This window comes from Heptranchias perlo, chromosome 28 (assembly GCF_035084215.1).
Source record: "Heptranchias perlo isolate sHepPer1 chromosome 28, sHepPer1.hap1, whole genome shotgun sequence".
NCBI lineage: Eukaryota > Metazoa > Chordata > Chondrichthyes > Hexanchiformes > Hexanchidae > Heptranchias > Heptranchias perlo.
In genome coordinates this window covers 15381920-15399218 of record NC_090352.1, presented here as the reverse complement: position 1 = coordinate 15399218, position 17299 = coordinate 15381920, and the positions used below count along the sequence as shown (strand labels likewise).

General features: G+C 43.8%; 1 protein-coding gene across 1 annotated transcript in view; it reads left to right on the top strand.

Annotated features, from left to right (window-relative positions):
- hsf5 (heat shock transcription factor family member 5) overlaps positions 1-17299 on the top strand; it is a 66088-nt gene that overhangs the window by 25061 nt on the left and 23728 nt on the right. The window contains exon 7 of the mRNA XM_068007887.1: positions 9957-10054. Within this exon, the coding sequence (XP_067863988.1) occupies positions 9957-10054 (98 nt within the window). The remainder of the gene's footprint in view (positions 1-9956; positions 10055-17299) is intronic.

Sequence of the window (17299 nt, the reverse complement as noted above, 5' to 3'; positions counted from 1 at the left end):
TTCAGTGCCATCCTAACTTTTGCCCTTCTCTCTTTCCTATAAGTCCATAGGTCCATCTAATCAGCAAAAGCTTTGTGAAGAAGACACCTCAGAGGAGAACAATCCTCCTGAGGATGCACCATCATGCACTCCATCCCTGCCACTCCCCAGCACTCATTGGCACTCCTCGTGAACTAGAGGCATCTGTATGTGGTGAAGCACCCAGCACAAGTGAGCAGCAAAGGTGCAGCAGTCTGCAGATGGGCCTTCACAGGCTCAAGCACCCAGAAGTCACCCGCCATGGGCATCTCAAGAGCCTCAACGTTAGCAACAGCAGCCTTCCACCAGCTTTGCTGAGGCTACTAGGGAAGGACCTCGTAGGAGTAGTAGACTTAGGAAACCTTCCCGTAAGAAAGGCACCATGGGTTGACACTTGAGTGAGAAATGAATGGAAGGAAATTATTGTGTGGGGAATTAAATTAATCACATTTATCACATTTAGCACTTTGGCCTGCACTGTGGTTTTGGAGCAGCTTCTGCATCTGTATTGTCAGTATGTCATTGATCTCAAAGTTGGCTGAATGGTTTCAATGTTCTTTAAGTATGATTAAGGGAGTGGTGAAGGATGTAACAAGGACTGTTAATGCAGAGGGGCTTTGTGTAAGTTTTCACGGCTGGGGAATGAGCAGGCCACTGGAATCATTGCATAATTAACTCATCCCTCACACCTCTTGCTGCGTCCTAACCTTCTCTCTGGTCTTCCTTGTCCAATGAGAACTGCTACTGCTTAACTCCTCCAAATTACATAGATTTTACAAAGCACAGGAACAGGCCATTTGGCCCAACAGGTCAATGCTGGTGTTTATGCTGCACACGAGCCTCCTCCCACCTTACTTCACCTCACCCTATCACCATATCCTTCCATTCATTTCTTTCTCATGTACTTATCTAGCTTCCCCTTAAGTCCCTATTCGCCTCAATCACTCCATGTGCCACGAGTTCCACATTCTCACCAGTCTCTGAATAAAGAAGTTTCTCCTGAATTCCTTATTGGATTTATTAGTGACTATCTTATATTTATGGCCCCTAGTTTTGGACTTCCCCACAAGTGGAAACATCTGCTCTACATCTATCCTATCAAGCCCTTTCATAATTTTAAAGACCTCTATCAGGTCACCACTCAGTCTTATATTTTCTAGAGAAAAGAGTCCCAGTCTGTTCAGTCTTCCCTGATAGCTGTACCTTCTATCTCTTTTTTGCAATACGGAGAGCAGAACTGTGCACAGTTCTCTAAGTGCGATCTAACCAAGGCTCTATGTCAGTTTAACATAATTTCTCTGCTTTTGAATTCTATTCCTCTAGAAATGAACCCCAGTGCTTTGTTTGCACTTTTCATGACTTTGTTAACCTGCATTGCTACTTTTAATGATTTGTGAATTTGTACCCTTTGATCCATTTGTTGCCTCTACCCTATTTAGGCTCTTATTTTCTAAGGAAGTAGGTGGCCTTATTCCTCCTAGCAAAATGCACCTATCGCACCTCACACCTATCTATATTGAAATTGGTTTTCTATTTACACACTCATTCTGCAAGTTTGTTAACGGCGTCTTGTATTTTGTCGCAGTCTTCCTCAGTATTAACTATACCCCCCCAATTTGGTGTCGTTTGCAAATTTTGATACTGTATTTCTGATTCCCGAGTCCAAATTATTTATGTAAAAGGTGAACAGTGGTCCCAGCACCAATCCCTGTGGAATACCACTTCTCACCTTCCGCCAGTCTGAGTAACAACCTTTAAACCCTACTCTGTTTTCTGTTTTCTAGCCAGTTTGCAACCCATTCTGCTACTTGTCCCCTGATTCCACACGCTCTGACCTCAGTCATGAATCTATTGTCTCTGTGCTTAGTGTATGCCTTTTTCTTTAGTTTCAATTTTACCCTTATCTCTTTATTCATCAATGGTGTCTCTTTATTGACTAGTTTGTTCTTGCTTTTAGTAGAATATATATCTCCTGAACTATATTGATCACCTTTTTAAATATTTCCCACTGCTGTTCTTTCTTTTTTTTCGTCAATATTTTTTTCCAGTTTACCTTCCATTATCATCCCCTCATTATTAGCTTTTTTCCTATCTATTACTTTGGTCTTTGTCTTACTTATGTCTCTCAATCATTATCTTAAACCTTATTACAGCCTGATCGATATTGCCTAGATGCTCCCCTACGCTTATTTCTCTTATCTGCTCTTCATTTCCCATTACTAGATACAGCAGTGATTCCTCTTTTGTTGAGCTTCTTATGTATTGGGTAAGAAAGGAGTCCCATATACACTGTAATTGCAGGCCTCTCTGTATGGCAAGGTTGTGCAGCGTGCAGCACACCACTATGATGTTGGAGACTCTTTGTGGGGCATATTGTAGATAGCCCCCAGACCTGTTCAGACATATTGGACAGGATTTTCACTGAAAAATAGATGGGTTGGGGGCGGGGGGTATTGAAAATTGCAACAATTTCAGACCCACCCCCAACCCGCCCATTTCCGGTTTTCATCGGGGCGGCATGTGGGACGGGCAATGAATCCGCTCTCAGGAGGTGGATTGGTCACTAAAACCTTTCAAGGAGGCAGTGGGTCTCCATTTTGAAAGGTTTTGCGATTTCAACCCCTGGGGGCCTGAAACTGCAGGTATGTGCCTTTCTGGCACAACTTGTGGGCCCGGAGGAGCAGGAGTGCTTCCCCCAGGCCCAACAAGCCTACCTGCAGCGACCACCCCACCCCCCCAAATGATTGCGGAGCCCCCCACCGATCACGGACTTCCCCCCAATGATCCCGTGCCCCCCCTCAACGATCGCGGACTCGCGCCCCCTCCCCCCCCAACGATTGCGGACTCGCCTCCACACCGCCCCCCAACGATCTCAGACTCGCCCCCCCGCCCCCCAACGATCGCGGACTCACCCCCCCCACCCCCCCAACGATCGTGGACTCGCCCCCCCAAGCGCGCCCCACCCGAGCGCCACCCCCAAGCCCCCCAGCACCCCCCCCCCGAGCCCCACAATGATCACGGACCACCCCCCCCCCCCCAACAATTTCGGCTCCCCCCGTGCAATGATCACAGACCCATGTGATGACCCCCTCCATCAGTGACTGACCCCCTGGTGACTGACACCCAATCGCCTCCCAATGACCCCGATCCTCCCCCCCATTCCCCCATGACTGACCTCCACCCCCGATGACTGACCCTCCTATGACCCCCATGCCCCCCCTTGCCTTCTATACAATCTAAAACTTACCTGAAGACGTCCTTTTCCTTGCTCTGCTCCCATCCGACTGAGGCCAGCCTGTCATTCAGGCTGACCTGTCGGACGGCAAACTGAAAAAAAAGACGTCTTTACATCAAAATCGTAAGGACGTCCGGGAAACTCGTACTTCCGAGTTTCCCCATTCGTGATTCGACCCACCCCCTTCCCGGTGCCGGGTCAAAATCCTGGCCATTGAATTTGAGAGTGATGTAGTTAAGTCCGAAACTAGGGTCTTAAATTTAAACAAAACCAATTACGTAGGTATGAGGAGCGAGTTGGCGAAGGTAGATTGGGAAATTAGATTAAGAGATATGAAAGTAGATAAGCAATGGGGAATATTCAAAGAAATAATTCATAATTCTCAACGAATATACATTCCTTTGAGGAATGAAAACTTCACAGGAAAAGTGGTCCGACCGTGGCTAATTAGAGAAGTTAAGGATATTATTAGATTAAAAGAAGAGGCTTACAATGATGCCAGAAAGAGTTGTAAGCCTGAGAATTGGGAGGTTTTCGAAATCAGCAACGGATAACTGAGAAATAGATAAACAGGGAGAAAATAGAATATGAGAGTAAATTAGCAGGAAATATAAAAACAGATTGTAAGAGCTTCTACAAGTATGTAAAAAGGAAGAGATTAGCAAAAGTAAACATGGGTCCCACAGAGGCAAAGACAGGAGAAATTATAATGGCGGGGGGGGGGAATCAGTTTGGGTTCCACCAGGACCACTCGGCTCCAGACCTCATTACAGCCTTGGTCCAAACATGGACAAAAGAGCTGAATTCCAGAGGTGAGGCGAGAGTTACTGCCTTTGACATCAAGGCAGCATTTGACCGAGTGTGGCACCAAGGAATCCTAGTTAAATTGAAGTCAATGGGAATCAGGGGGAAAACTATTCAGTGGCTGGAGTCATACCTAGCACAAAGGAAGATGGTAGTGGTTGTTGGAGGCTAATCATCTCAGCCCCAGGACATTGTTGCAGGAGTTCCTCAGGGCAGTGTCCCAGGCCCAACCATCTTCAGCTGCTTCATCAATGACCTTCCCTCCATCATAAGGTCAGAAACGAGGATGTTCGCTGATGATTGCACAGTGTTCAGTTCCATTCGCAGCCCCTCAAATAATGAAGCAGTCCGAGCCTGCATGCAGCAAGACCTGGACAACATCCAGGCTTGGGCTGATAAGTGGCAAGTAACATTCTCGCCAGACAATGACGATCTCCAACAAGAGAGAGTCTAACCACCTTCCCTTGACATTCAACGGCATTACCATCACCAAATCCCCCACCATCAACATCCTGGGGGTCATCATTGACCAGAAACTTAACTGGACCAGCCATATAAACACTGTGGCTACAAGAACAGGTCAGAGGCTGGATATTCTGTGGCGAGTGACTCACCTCCTGACTCCCCAAAACCTTTCCACCATTTACAAGGCACAAGTCGGGAGTGTGATGGAATACTCTCCACTTGCCTGGATAATGCAGCTCCTACAACACTCAAGAAGTTCGACACCATCCAGGACAAAGCAGCCTGCTTGATTGGCGCCCCATCCACCACCCTAAACATTCACTCCCTTCACCACCGGTGCACAATGGCTGCAGTGTGTACCATCCACAGGATGCACTGCAGCAACTCGCCAAGGCTTCTTCGACAGCACCTCCCAAACCCTCGATCTCTACCACCTAGAAGGACAAGAGCATCAGGCACATGGGAACACCACCACCTACACGTTCCCCTCCAAGTTACACGCCATCCCGACTTGGAAATATATCGCTGTTCCTTCATCGTCGCTGGGTCAAAATCCTGGAACTCCCTTCCTAACAGCACTATGGGAGAACCTTCACCAGAAGGACTCCAGCGGTTCAAGAAGGCAGCTCACCACCACCTTCGAGGGCAATTAGGGATAGGCAATAAATGCTGGCCTTGCCAGCGACACCCACATCCCATGAACGAATAAAAAAAAAGGAAGTGGCAGAGACATTAAACAAATATTTTGTATCTGTTCACAGTAGAAGACACAAAAAACATGGGGAACATGAGAGTGAGGAACTTAAAGTAATTAAGATTAGTGAAGAAAAAGTACTGGTGGAATCAATGGGACTAAAAGCCAACAAATCTGCTGGACCTGATGGCCTATATCCTAGGGTTTTATAAAAAAGAGATGGCTGCAGAGGTAGTTAATGCATTGGTTTTGATCTTCCGGAGTTCCCTAGATTCTAGAAAAGGTCCCCGTGGATTGGAAAATAGCAAATGTAACCTCGTTATTCAAGAAAGGAGGGAGAGAGAAAATAGAGAACTATAGGCCAGTTAGTCTGACATAAGTAGTAGGGAAAATGCTAGAATCTATTATTGAGGACGTGGTTACAGGACACTTAAAAAATCATAATATGATTAGGCAGAGTCAACATGGTTTTATGAAAGGGAAATCGTGTTTGACAAATCTATTAGAGTTTTTTGGGGTATAACTTGCAGGGTAGATAAGGGGGAACCAATGGATATAGTATATTTGGATTTTCAAAAGGCATTCGATAAGGTGCTACAAGAGGTGGTTACACAAGATTAGGGCTCATGGGATTGGGGGTAATTGGCTGACAGAGAAAAAGAGAGTAGGAATAAATGGGTCATTTTCGGGTTGGCAGGTTGTAACTAGTGGGCTGCCTCAAGGATCAGTGCTTGGGCCTTAGCTATTTACAATCTATATTAATGACTTAGATGAAGGGACCGAGTGTAATGTATCCAAGTTTGCTGGTGATACTAAGCTAGGTGGGAAAGTAAGCTGTGAGGAGGCCGCAAAGAGACTGCAAAGGTATATAGGTGACAGATTGAGTATAATGTGGGGAAATGTGAAATTATCCACTTTGGTAGGAAGATTAGAAAAGCAGAATATATTTTTTTTAAAAGGTGAGAGACGAGTAAATGTTGGTATTCAGGGGGATTTGGGTGTCCTTGCACACAAATCACAAAAAGTTAACATGCAGGTACAGCAAGCAATTAGGAAGGCAAATGGTATGTTAGCCTTTATTACAAGGGGATTGGAGTATAAGAGTAAGGAGGCCTGCTGAGACCACACCTGGAGTATTGTATAGAGTTTTAGTCTCCTTACCTAAAGAAGGATATACTTGCCTTAGAGGGGGTGCAACGAAGGTTCACTAGATTGATTCCTGGGATGAAAGGGATGTCCTATGAGGAGAGATTGAGTAGAATGGGCCTATATTCTGTGGAGTTTAGAAGAAGAGTTGATCTCATTGAAACGTATTAAATTCTTAGAGAGCTTGACAGGGTAGATGCTGAGAGACTGTTTCCCCTAGCCGGAGAGTCTACAACTAGGGGTCATTGTCTCAAGATAAGGGGTCGGCCATTTAGGACTTAGATGAGGAAATATTTCTTCAGTCAGAGGGTTGCGACTCTTTGAAATTCTCTACCCCGGAGGGCTGTGGATGCTCAGTCGTTGAGTATATTCAAAACTGTGATCGATAGATTTTTGAACACCAAGGGACTCAAGGGATATGGGGATAGGGTGAGAAAGTGGAATTGAGGTAGACGATCAGCCATGATCTTATTGAATGGCAGAGCAGGTTCAAGGAGCTGTATGGCCTACTCCTGCTCCTATTTCTTAAGTTCCAAACCTCTGCTACTGCACCCCAATGCAGTACTCAATAATCATCCTGGTAGTACCATGGATTTTATTACTCCTTTGTTGTTCAGCTGCGGTAGGTTGCTGAGGGGTGTTATGTAGTGGGGTAGCCCTTGTCCCTCAACAGCCACCCTGTCACGTTGGTGGAAGTGTCTAATATTGGGGGAGGGGGGGGGATGATTGAGTGTATAGGATAAAAGCATTGTGACAACTGGCTAGATAGCTTGCACAGACTGATTCTGTTTCAGTGATCAGAGACTAGCTGGACATTAATGAAGTGGTAGCCCTTCCTGTTCATGAATGCTGCTGGCTGAGAGGGAAGCAAGCTGCTGCTGCAAATCCCTGAGGTCTCGCGTGTTAACTGTTGAGGTCAATGGGAAGGGATGTACTGGTTAGCCCTGGTAAGCAGGGCATTGATGACCTGCTTAATGCAGCTGTGTACTACAGACAGGGAGATGTGTGAAATGTCCCCTGAGCAGACAGGAAGCAACCAGTGGCAAAGAAGTTAAGGCCTGTGGTGACTTTTAGAGCTACTGTCAGTTCACGGCTTCCTGGTCCAGCATGCTGCAGGTCATGTTGCATGAAGCTGTAGAGGTCTGTTGCAGCCTGCTGATACACTGTGCCTTAGATAGATCCAAGAAACTGCTTGTAAATCTTGTGTGCTGGCTATGGCCTCCTACGAGCAACCCACCTCACCTACAGTCTTCTAATAGGCCCAGCCAATGTTTGCTGAGGCTGCTGCTGCTCCTCTTTCTCCCATTGTTCCTTCATCCAATGAAACTGGCAATAATATGAACATACGAACAATGACGGACAGAAAACGACCCTCTGGTCTCTCCAGCTTATCATGTATGTATGTATGTATCTGTGTACACACACACACTCCCCACCCCACCCAAAACCATGTGACCTCCTGGGGGAGATGAAAAGCTAGATAAAAAACCCAGGCCAATTTTGGGGGAAAAAAATCTGGGAAATTCCCCTCCGACCCCTTTAGCTGATCAAAACTAGTTTAGGAGATTAATAGCACCCATGATAAGTAAATAGAACTTACTGAGGGTAAGTATGGCAAAAAGTGTGAGAAAGAAACAATCTAGAAGCTGTAAAATCTTCTGGCAATCAAAACAGCACAATGCCATACAGATCTTGTGATGCAATTACCTGCAGGTGCGTGCTCCTTTAAATAGTGCTTCAGTGGCTCTGAGAGACCAATCCTGCTAGGTTCTACTGGCAGGTTGGGCACTGGGCGGGATTTCCGTGATTTCACGTTAAAACAGCGTTGGAGTCCTAATTACGTCATAGAACCCCAATTTACACGTGTTTATGAGGCTCCAGCATGTCTCTAGCAGGTGTCTCAGCCGACTGAGTGGTTAAAATGGCAGCCGGTAGTAACGGAATGGTATGTCCTCTACAGCGATTTTAATCGTCCGCCTGGTTCCCGCCGGGTGTGCAGGGTTAAAATCACCCCTAAAGATTCTGCTACCTGGATAAGTCTGAAAACATGTTAAAAATGATAGTAATGTGTTATTTGCTGCACAATTATGCTATCAGGAGAGGTCACCATGCAATCGGTGCAAGAGGAGGGTCAAGAAGAACCAGAAGAAGATGGTGAAAATGAGCAAAGGCTAAGCAATTTCCAACTCCACTGGAGCTGCAAGGAAAACAAATTCGATACTAACTGGAATGTCATTTCACTTAAACTTTGAAGTAATCCCAGCACAAGCATTTCTGCATCATGTTGCCAATGAACTGATGCACCAAATCTAAGTGATATCATGACCCTATATTTCATCTCACCAATATGCATGCACATCCATTCAACTTCTGTAAAAATGTAGCCTAGTACAAATAAGCTCTTTACATAAGTTCAAATCTGATTCCAAAGATATATTAGTACAATATTGTTTGGCACATGTCAGTGTCTCTTATCCTAGTGCTTCCCTTTTGTAACTGTGTATGGAGAATGTATCCTACTGCCTAATTTAGTGCTTCTTATAGATTCTACCCTAGATAGAAGGCAGTATCCTACCGAGCTGCTGGATGTCCCTGCATGACTCTGGGAATGCTGGTGGCTCTCTACCTCCTCCTGTTGGATTATAAGATCCACATTTGCTACTGTCCGACTGCCTTGGTCTGCTCATTTTCTGACACTAGGTCGCTTATTTGAGTGGTTGGCATGCATATGCTACTGCTGTGCCAAAGGTAGAAAATCTCCCCTTGTAAGACCACTAGACATGAATTTTAAAGTTCTTTCATACATCAACATCCTATAGTTCTTGCATTGCATACACAAGTTTAAAGAGAGTCAACATGAAAAAATATTCCCATTTGTTACACCTGACAAATTTTGCCAAAACGTGTCATTGCATCACTTACATGAATGTTTTCATGACAAAAATGAGGCACATCTATTCTGGCTGATTCCTCCCCCCAAGATGAAAGTTAGACTTAATGGATACTTCCTTATGAAAATGTTGCCCCTTAAAAAATTCTTCAGTTCGTTGATCCCAAGACAGAAATATTATGATTAGCTGTTTAGAGGCTAGTACAATAACTGACTTCTTAATTTACTCTCTACAACAAATGCACATTTTGAGCAATAGATATATGGCACCATATAATGCATAATTTTCTTATATAGTGTCTGTGTTGCCATGTGTAATCATATACATGTTATAACTTGTTAGTGACCTCTCCCACCAGAATGCCAATTTCTAATTCTGCAAGTTTAGCTTTTGCTGTCATGGACAAATTCCTCAGATATTTTCCTGGTGTTCTGTTCCAGTTTACTGATGCTCCAAATGTATCCAATTTGAGAAATTCCCTACATTTACATGTGAATATTATTGTGTCAGTGCTATGTTTTTCTAAGTGTCTTACAAATTGTTTGACAATTACCTTGCAAACCCAAACTTTTTTTATTATAAGCTGAAAAAAGCTGTAAAAAAAAATGAACTTTTAAAATTTCATCCGTTAATGTTAGGCCCTTATGAAAGCTGTCACATTAATTTTTTACAAATTTTACTGACCAGTGTTTTCTTTTTCTAGCTGTCTTGCAGTGCTGCCCTCCTAACTCCCACTTGGATCCACTGACAGGTTGTCCTAATACAAACACCACTTCTTATCCCAACTATAACTATTATCAGGTGGGTTTCCTGAGCGAAAATTCTGTTGTTTAAAAAAATCTTAGCTCAGAAATGGCTGTAAGTGCTATAATATAAATGATTAATACTCTCGTCTCAAATTTCTCTTTCTGCTATTTTAACAGAGATTATCCCGTTTACTTTAAATTGATTAATGCTTCCATTCAAGTAGGGGAGAGAGGAAATTGATACAAACGTGTTTGTTTTACGCGTTTATGGAGTCACGGATCTACTAATTTGTTGAGTTCTCCAATTCTGGTCAAGGCACAGTTTCATATTATAACTCTCAATGTCATAATTTACCTAATTAAAATTTGCACTGACTTTCCTGTAGGGCATAAAATGTTAATTTAAACAGTGAAATATTATAGATCATTAATACGCACAGAGCACCCATTGCAGTATAATTCTCTTGTTTCCATTTGCTTCATTTAATTGTGGACAATAGCAATGCTTGTTTATCTGCCACTTCATTCACGTTTTATTTGTTTAATTGTCCAGTTGCACTGTTTTGTGCCTTTAGAAATAAAATTATTAATTAGTCATGACAAATTATCACTGCTTCAGTTTTGTGAGATATGCTTACTTACTTACAGTTGAATGTTAAATAGAATCTTGCCTTGGGTTTTCAGATCTTTTTTCTTGTCATTAGTGTGCTTTGCTGGCACTTGGTGCCTCCATCCAATACCAGTGACGATATGAAGATTCCATAACCCACCTTCACCGCATCAATAGGTTTTACAATATGCACATAGTTTATTAGCCTATATACTATAGGGAACACATGCCACAGAGTGTACTTTTATGTTAAATAAAGTGAAAGACTACTTCAGAGACTTTATCCAGATTATTGAAGATAAAATGAAAATGATGGTTGCTGAATAAAGCAGTTAATGTACTGAACCCAGCATTAACTGATCCTTTAGTACATCTAAAAGGAAAGGAAATCAAAGGACTTTTTTAATAAAGCGCCTTTCACGACCTCAGGATGTCCCAAAGCGCTTTACAGCCAATTAAGTACTTTTGAAGTGTAGTCACTGTTGTAATGTAGGGAATTCGGCAACCAATTTGGGCACAGTAAGATACCACAAACGGCAATGAGATGATGACCAGGTAATCTATTTTTAGTGATGTTGGTTGAGGGACAAATATTGGCCAGGAAACCGGGAGAACTCCCCTGCTCTTCTTGGAATTGTACCATGGGATCTTTTACATTCACCTAAGAGGGCAGATGGGGCCACGGTTTGATGTCTCATCCGAAATGTCATGGTTAGTCCATTAGAAGTAGACAAATGTCATAATGTTGGCCCCTGCTACAACAGCGACTCCTGTTAGCACACAGTAACACTTGCATTTGACATTGGAAATCACCGATACATTTTTCTGAGATGAATGGGTTGATTTACCCTAGCTAATGAAATGTTATGCCATTTAATGATAGGATTTTTTTCCATAGTTCTATACTTTCTGAACTCAACTGCACAGCTTAGGTGACATCAAACAGAGATGAAGCACTTCCGTAGATAACTCAAGCTATATTGGGGGAGGAGGCAGATGGGAACGGAGAGGAGGTGAGGGAGAAGAAGGAAAGGGTGGGGGAGAGGAGACGAGCAGCAGAGAGAGGTGGGGAGACGAAAAGGAGGGATGGGGAAGAGGTGGAGAGAGGAGAATGAGAGAAGAAGAATGGATTGGGGAAAGGAGTAAGATGATAGATACGGGAAGAGGTGGTGTTGGGGGAACAGAAGAGGAGGATAGAGATGGGATGAGTCAGGCAGGGGATGTTTTGCTGCTCAGTGGGAGGTGGGGAGTAGGACTTTTTTAGTAGTCAGTGGGGAGCAAAAGGTACCAACGGTTCCTTTTGATGTGTGGTGGGGGGAGGTGAGATGAAGAAGAACCATGTCACTAGTCAGTGAGCCGGGGAAAAGGACTGCTTTGGTGCTATGTATGGCAGGTTCTGTTATTAAGTGAAGCTGCCCAAGCCCTTTTTGCGGCTCAAAGGGCGAAGGCGTGGGGTCAGTGGCTTTGGTCCACTGTAGGGAACTGAGGAAGTGCTGCAGACATAAGATTATTAATATGCTATTCTTTGGTCTCCTGAAACATTGCAAACGAAGAGTCAAGATCAAGTGCAGTCTAAGGGGAAAGCGAGGTTAAAGGGTGTGAAATAATTTGACCAGAGCACACAACATAATAAGGGCACCATTTTAAAGTCATTCATTCTGTCATTATTATACAATATTTGATATTATCTATCTTTCTATACCTACATTTTATTAAAAATCTTACATCTACACATGCTTCCCTTCTGCACAACATGACTTCCTGTTGTCAAATTTTTGTCAGTTTTTGTGTTAACTTTCTCCCATTATAAATCCCTGTGTCCAAATTTATGATGAATTTTGCCTAGGTAAATGTCTCACCATCTTGTTTTCTGTTCAGGTATGTTTTCCTTGTAAATTTTATCTTTTTAAACATTTAAATTTACAATTTAATTTCCCCCCTTTATAGGTTGTTGGTGCCTTTCAGAATCCTTTCTCCCCTTTAAAATTTATAGGTAAATTGAATTCCTGCCTCCTCAAACTGGCACTGGTCTTTCCCTTCCCTGCTTCTTGAATAACTATCTTTTCATTTTTTTAAAAAAAATTAATATTTAATTATATATGTATACTGGGACTTTACAGCCCAATATTTCCCCACTGGCTGCACCTAGGCATGGCCCTGGCTCCTGATGCACCTGCCTCTTTCTATATCTGACACCAAGCAACATTTCAACTTTTAGAGGAGAAGGAAAGGAGGGAACAGGAGGAGTAGAGGGAACAGTAGAAGGGGAAGGGGTAGAGGTAGAGGTCATAGGAGGTACAGTGCATGGGAGGGGAGAGTGGGAGTGTGGAGGAAGGAGAATGGGGAGGAAAGGGACAGAAAGGGGAGGGAGTGACAGGAAGGGAGAGGGGACAAAAAGGAGGAGGGGAGAGGGGAGAGGGGAGGAAAGAAAGGGAATATTAAAATGGTGCTGTCTTCCACCTTTTTCCCTTTGAACTACCTGTTTGACCCCTGTATCCTCCCTTCCCCTCCTGTTCATCCCTGCTCCCCTCCCCTACTCCGCTCTTTCCCCTCCTCTCCCTTCCTCTTCTGTCCTCCTTCAGTTACTTCCTCTAAATCCACTTGACCTAAAATGTATTCGGTATTGACAACGCGTGCAATTTAATGGGAGATCAACTAGTAATAATATAAAATCAAAAAGTTTCTATGTTACATATTTAAAATGATGAGAGCAGTAATATTCCAGCTCAAAATGCAATGAATACTCCTATGTCAGTCTTTGTCAATGGGAAACCTCATTTTAAGTGTCAAATCCATCCACAGTACCTGTTACGCCTGTAAGTGGTACTGTGATTAACATTCACAGTGTTCAGTGCCTGTTATAGTAATGTCAGTTGCAAAGCCAATCATTGATACTGCTTTTTGGCCGTAAGAGTCAGCATGTAGTTCCAGGACAAAGACATTGGGTGGCAGCACAGAAATGTCTTAGGCTTTAAGCAAGGAACTCAAAATTAGGTCAAAAATGTTTTCTTCAACTATTATTTTGTTGCAAAAATAGATTGTTGTTCAAAACTGTTATAATAAATTTAGTACTCACTGTTCCTTTAAAATGAAATCAAAAGCAGCTATCTCACAAACCAGCATGGCAAAATTTCCACCCATCTATACAGAATGACTCAACCCGCTGTAATACCATGTCCAGCAGTAATCCTTCCAACAGGTTCCACTCCATTCCTGTTACACAAGTTTCTGTGATGCTCCCCCCTCCATCATCTGTGATTCTCCACCCCCACCCCCACCCCCCACCCCCACAGATCTAACAGATTGCAGACCATAACATGAAATCACAACCAGAGTGACTGAATGAGATGAGAAGGATAAAGTACAAAGATCCAGCTAATCTCTGTGCTGTTCTGAAGAGCTTGCTGACACAAACTTCTGCTCAAGGTAATGCAGCTGATAGAATTTTCTCAATCCTGACCCCACATTGAATAGCAAACCTCAGCTCAGAGGCAAAAATCAGGCCAGGAGAAATAAGAATGGAAAATCTGGCCTGGCTGGAGCAAACATGAACTCCCTCCCACTAAGTGGCCTCCCACCTATCTTGTCTCTCCTGCCCGCATCCTCCTTTCCCATTCCCCCATCTCCTCCACCCCCTCCACTCTGTCCCCTCCTCTCCCCATACATCAGGGACAGAGAGAGATCAACTGGAAAGAGAAAAAGTCAGGAAGGGACAAATACACAAAGAAAAATCAGGGATAGAGACAAATCACAGCCCAAAGAAAGACTGAGGAATTTACAAAGGGCACACCACCCTATCTCCAAATTTCTACTACTTTCAGATCCCATACAGCTATAACAAATACCTGTTAATTATCCCGAGGTAGAGTTGGCACCCCATTAAGGCTACAGATAGGGATTACAAGAACAGAGGAAACGGAAACAAAATTAATTATATTTGCATAAGCCCGATCATAGATTAATCAACATTGATTCATCATACAAAGTATTATACTCTTTTTTTTTCAAAAAATATTCTTTATTCATAAGATTTGCAGCAATACATACAATACAGTTGTTATATCACATTCCAAACGTACACAATACAGATTATACAATTTGCAGGTTAAATCAAGTACAGTTCAATGAATGCATTGTACATAATTACAGTTCATGACACTCTTGGGTGCCTCATTGCATTACACTCAATATAGATTATTGATAACAGGTACGTTACAGATTCTTTACAGGTTCATTTCAGATTCATTACAGTTTCATTACATCAATTTGAATTTTACATTCTGCCCGAGGGGGTTTTTCCCTGATTGCAGCCCCTCGGTATACAATGGCGGGAAGGCTCTAAACGGTCGCCTTTCCCCACAGATCCTTTGCGGCGGCCGCACCCATCCTCAGTGCGTCCCTGAGCACGTAGTCCTGGACCTTGGAATGTGCCAGTCTGCAACACTCGGTCGAGGACAGCTCCTTGCACTGGAAGACCAGCAAGTTTCGGGCAGACCAAAGGGCGTCTTTCACCGAGTTGATGGTCTTCCAGCAGCAGTTGATGTCCGTTTCGGTGTGTGTCCCCGGGAACAGCCCGTAGAGCACAGAATCCTGTGTTACAGAACTGCTCGGGACGAACCTGGACAGAATTATTACACTAGCAGATTGGCTATCAGCTTTTACTCATCCTTCTTCTTGCTACTTCTGTTGGCTGGGCTGCAGTTCTTCCTTTCCTCTCTTCTGGATGTGGTAATTTTCTTTTATTTGTAGCTGTTCTGTTCCATCTGCCTGGTTTCACAAAGCAGAAGAATTTTTTATAACTTTAAAAGTTCTGCTTAATCAGCTGTCTATATCATCTTGTGAAGGATATGTCACCACCAGGTGTAACAAGTCCACTGACCCTAACCCTAACACTAACATTAAATCTTGTATAATTAGCAATTCCTAACAATCAACACTCAACTCATACAATTAACATTTAAATCATGTAATCAGTAGTTCCCAACATCTTCCCTGCACCCGCCCCCTCCCCCCCTTGACTGGGTAACCATTTGGAATCCTGATGTTAATCCATAAAGTCATAGATTATATACATGGTATTATAGAAAAAAACATATTTTTATATAGCACCTTTCACATCCTTGGAACATCCCAAAGTTCTTCACAGCCAATTAAGTACTTTTGAAGTGTAGTAACTGTTGTAACACAGGCAAATTGTACACAAAAACAATTCATAAGATTCTGAATATGAACTTCACAGTGACTTTGATATAAGTCCCTCAGAATACAGATCATTACCATCAAAACAAACATCAATATCACCTGTTAATGCCGTAAATCCTAATGCATACCTCGAGGCTTCATAAATATGGTAATAATCACCTTCATGTAACATGGCATCAATACACTGCTTTACACTACTCATATCATAGGTAATCTTAATCAGAGGCTTGTCATTCCATTCTAATAAAGCTTTTAAATCAACAGTCACCTAAGGGATATGAACGTTGAACTATGGAGGGTCTAGGTCAATGTTCACATTGGTAGATTTTGGGGCTCATAGGCTCCGATATTACCAGGGAGGCGGGATGGCAGCGGGGCGGCAACTGAGCGCATGGGTGACCCGCCCAGTAATATCCGTCCATTCCCCACGCGATCGCAGGTAAATTGAAGCACTTGCCATGGCTTCCGCATCATAGGCTGTAAGCTGGAGGAGCCCTATTTAAAGGGGCAGTCCTCCAATGCTGCTCCTGCAGCAAAGAAACAAAATTATAGAATGGAGCAGAGCAGGGAAAAGGCTGTTCCCAGATTTACCGATGCCTCACTCCAGGTCCTACTGGATGATGAGGAGGAGGACGGATATTTTCTACCCAGCGGACGGGAGGAAGTGGCCTGCCTCTGTCACCAAGAAGGCCTGGCTCGAGGTGGCAGAGGAGGTCACCAGCAGCAGCAATGTCTCCCGCACATGGATCCAGTGCAGGAAGCCCTTCAATGACCTAACTAAGTCAGCCAAAGTGAGTAAACTTACTCATTCTCCTACACTTCATCTTCCACATCACCGCCCCCACCCCACAACTCCTTCTGCACTGCCAACACTACTCTACCATATCACTCCTCACACCCACTCAAACCTCATCCTCAACTTACCTGCACTAACTCACCTCCCCAGTACTCATCCCACCACTACCACTCAACTCCTCATACAATGTCATGGCCCTGTCTCATCCTCACCCTCTGATGCATCTCTTTCACAGTCAGCCTCACCCAAGCCAATGCATTCAGCGGTTGGCCACGTCACCATCACTCACTCACACCTCTCTACTTTCTCTCCTTATAGGAGAAGAGAGCCCAGAATGCACGGGATAGGGCGAAGACCAGAGGGGGCCGCAACATCTGGTCGTCCTCACGGACACGGAGCAGGAGGCTCTTGAACTAAGCCACACCCTCAAGTGCCTGTCCGTCGGGGTCGCCAAGACTGCCACCCAACAAACAGCTGGTGACAGAACTTTAACATTCAGCACTCACAATAGCAAATGATGTTAACATGCCTTGCCATCTTCAGCACCTCAACATCTGTCATCATGCTTAATGTTGCCTTCTGTTCTCTTACTGGGCCTTCAGCGACTGCTGTGACGGCGGAGGGTGATTCCTCAGAGGACCTGCCGGCCTCTGAGGGGGCACCGTCACATCTGAGCGAGCCATCCACCAGCG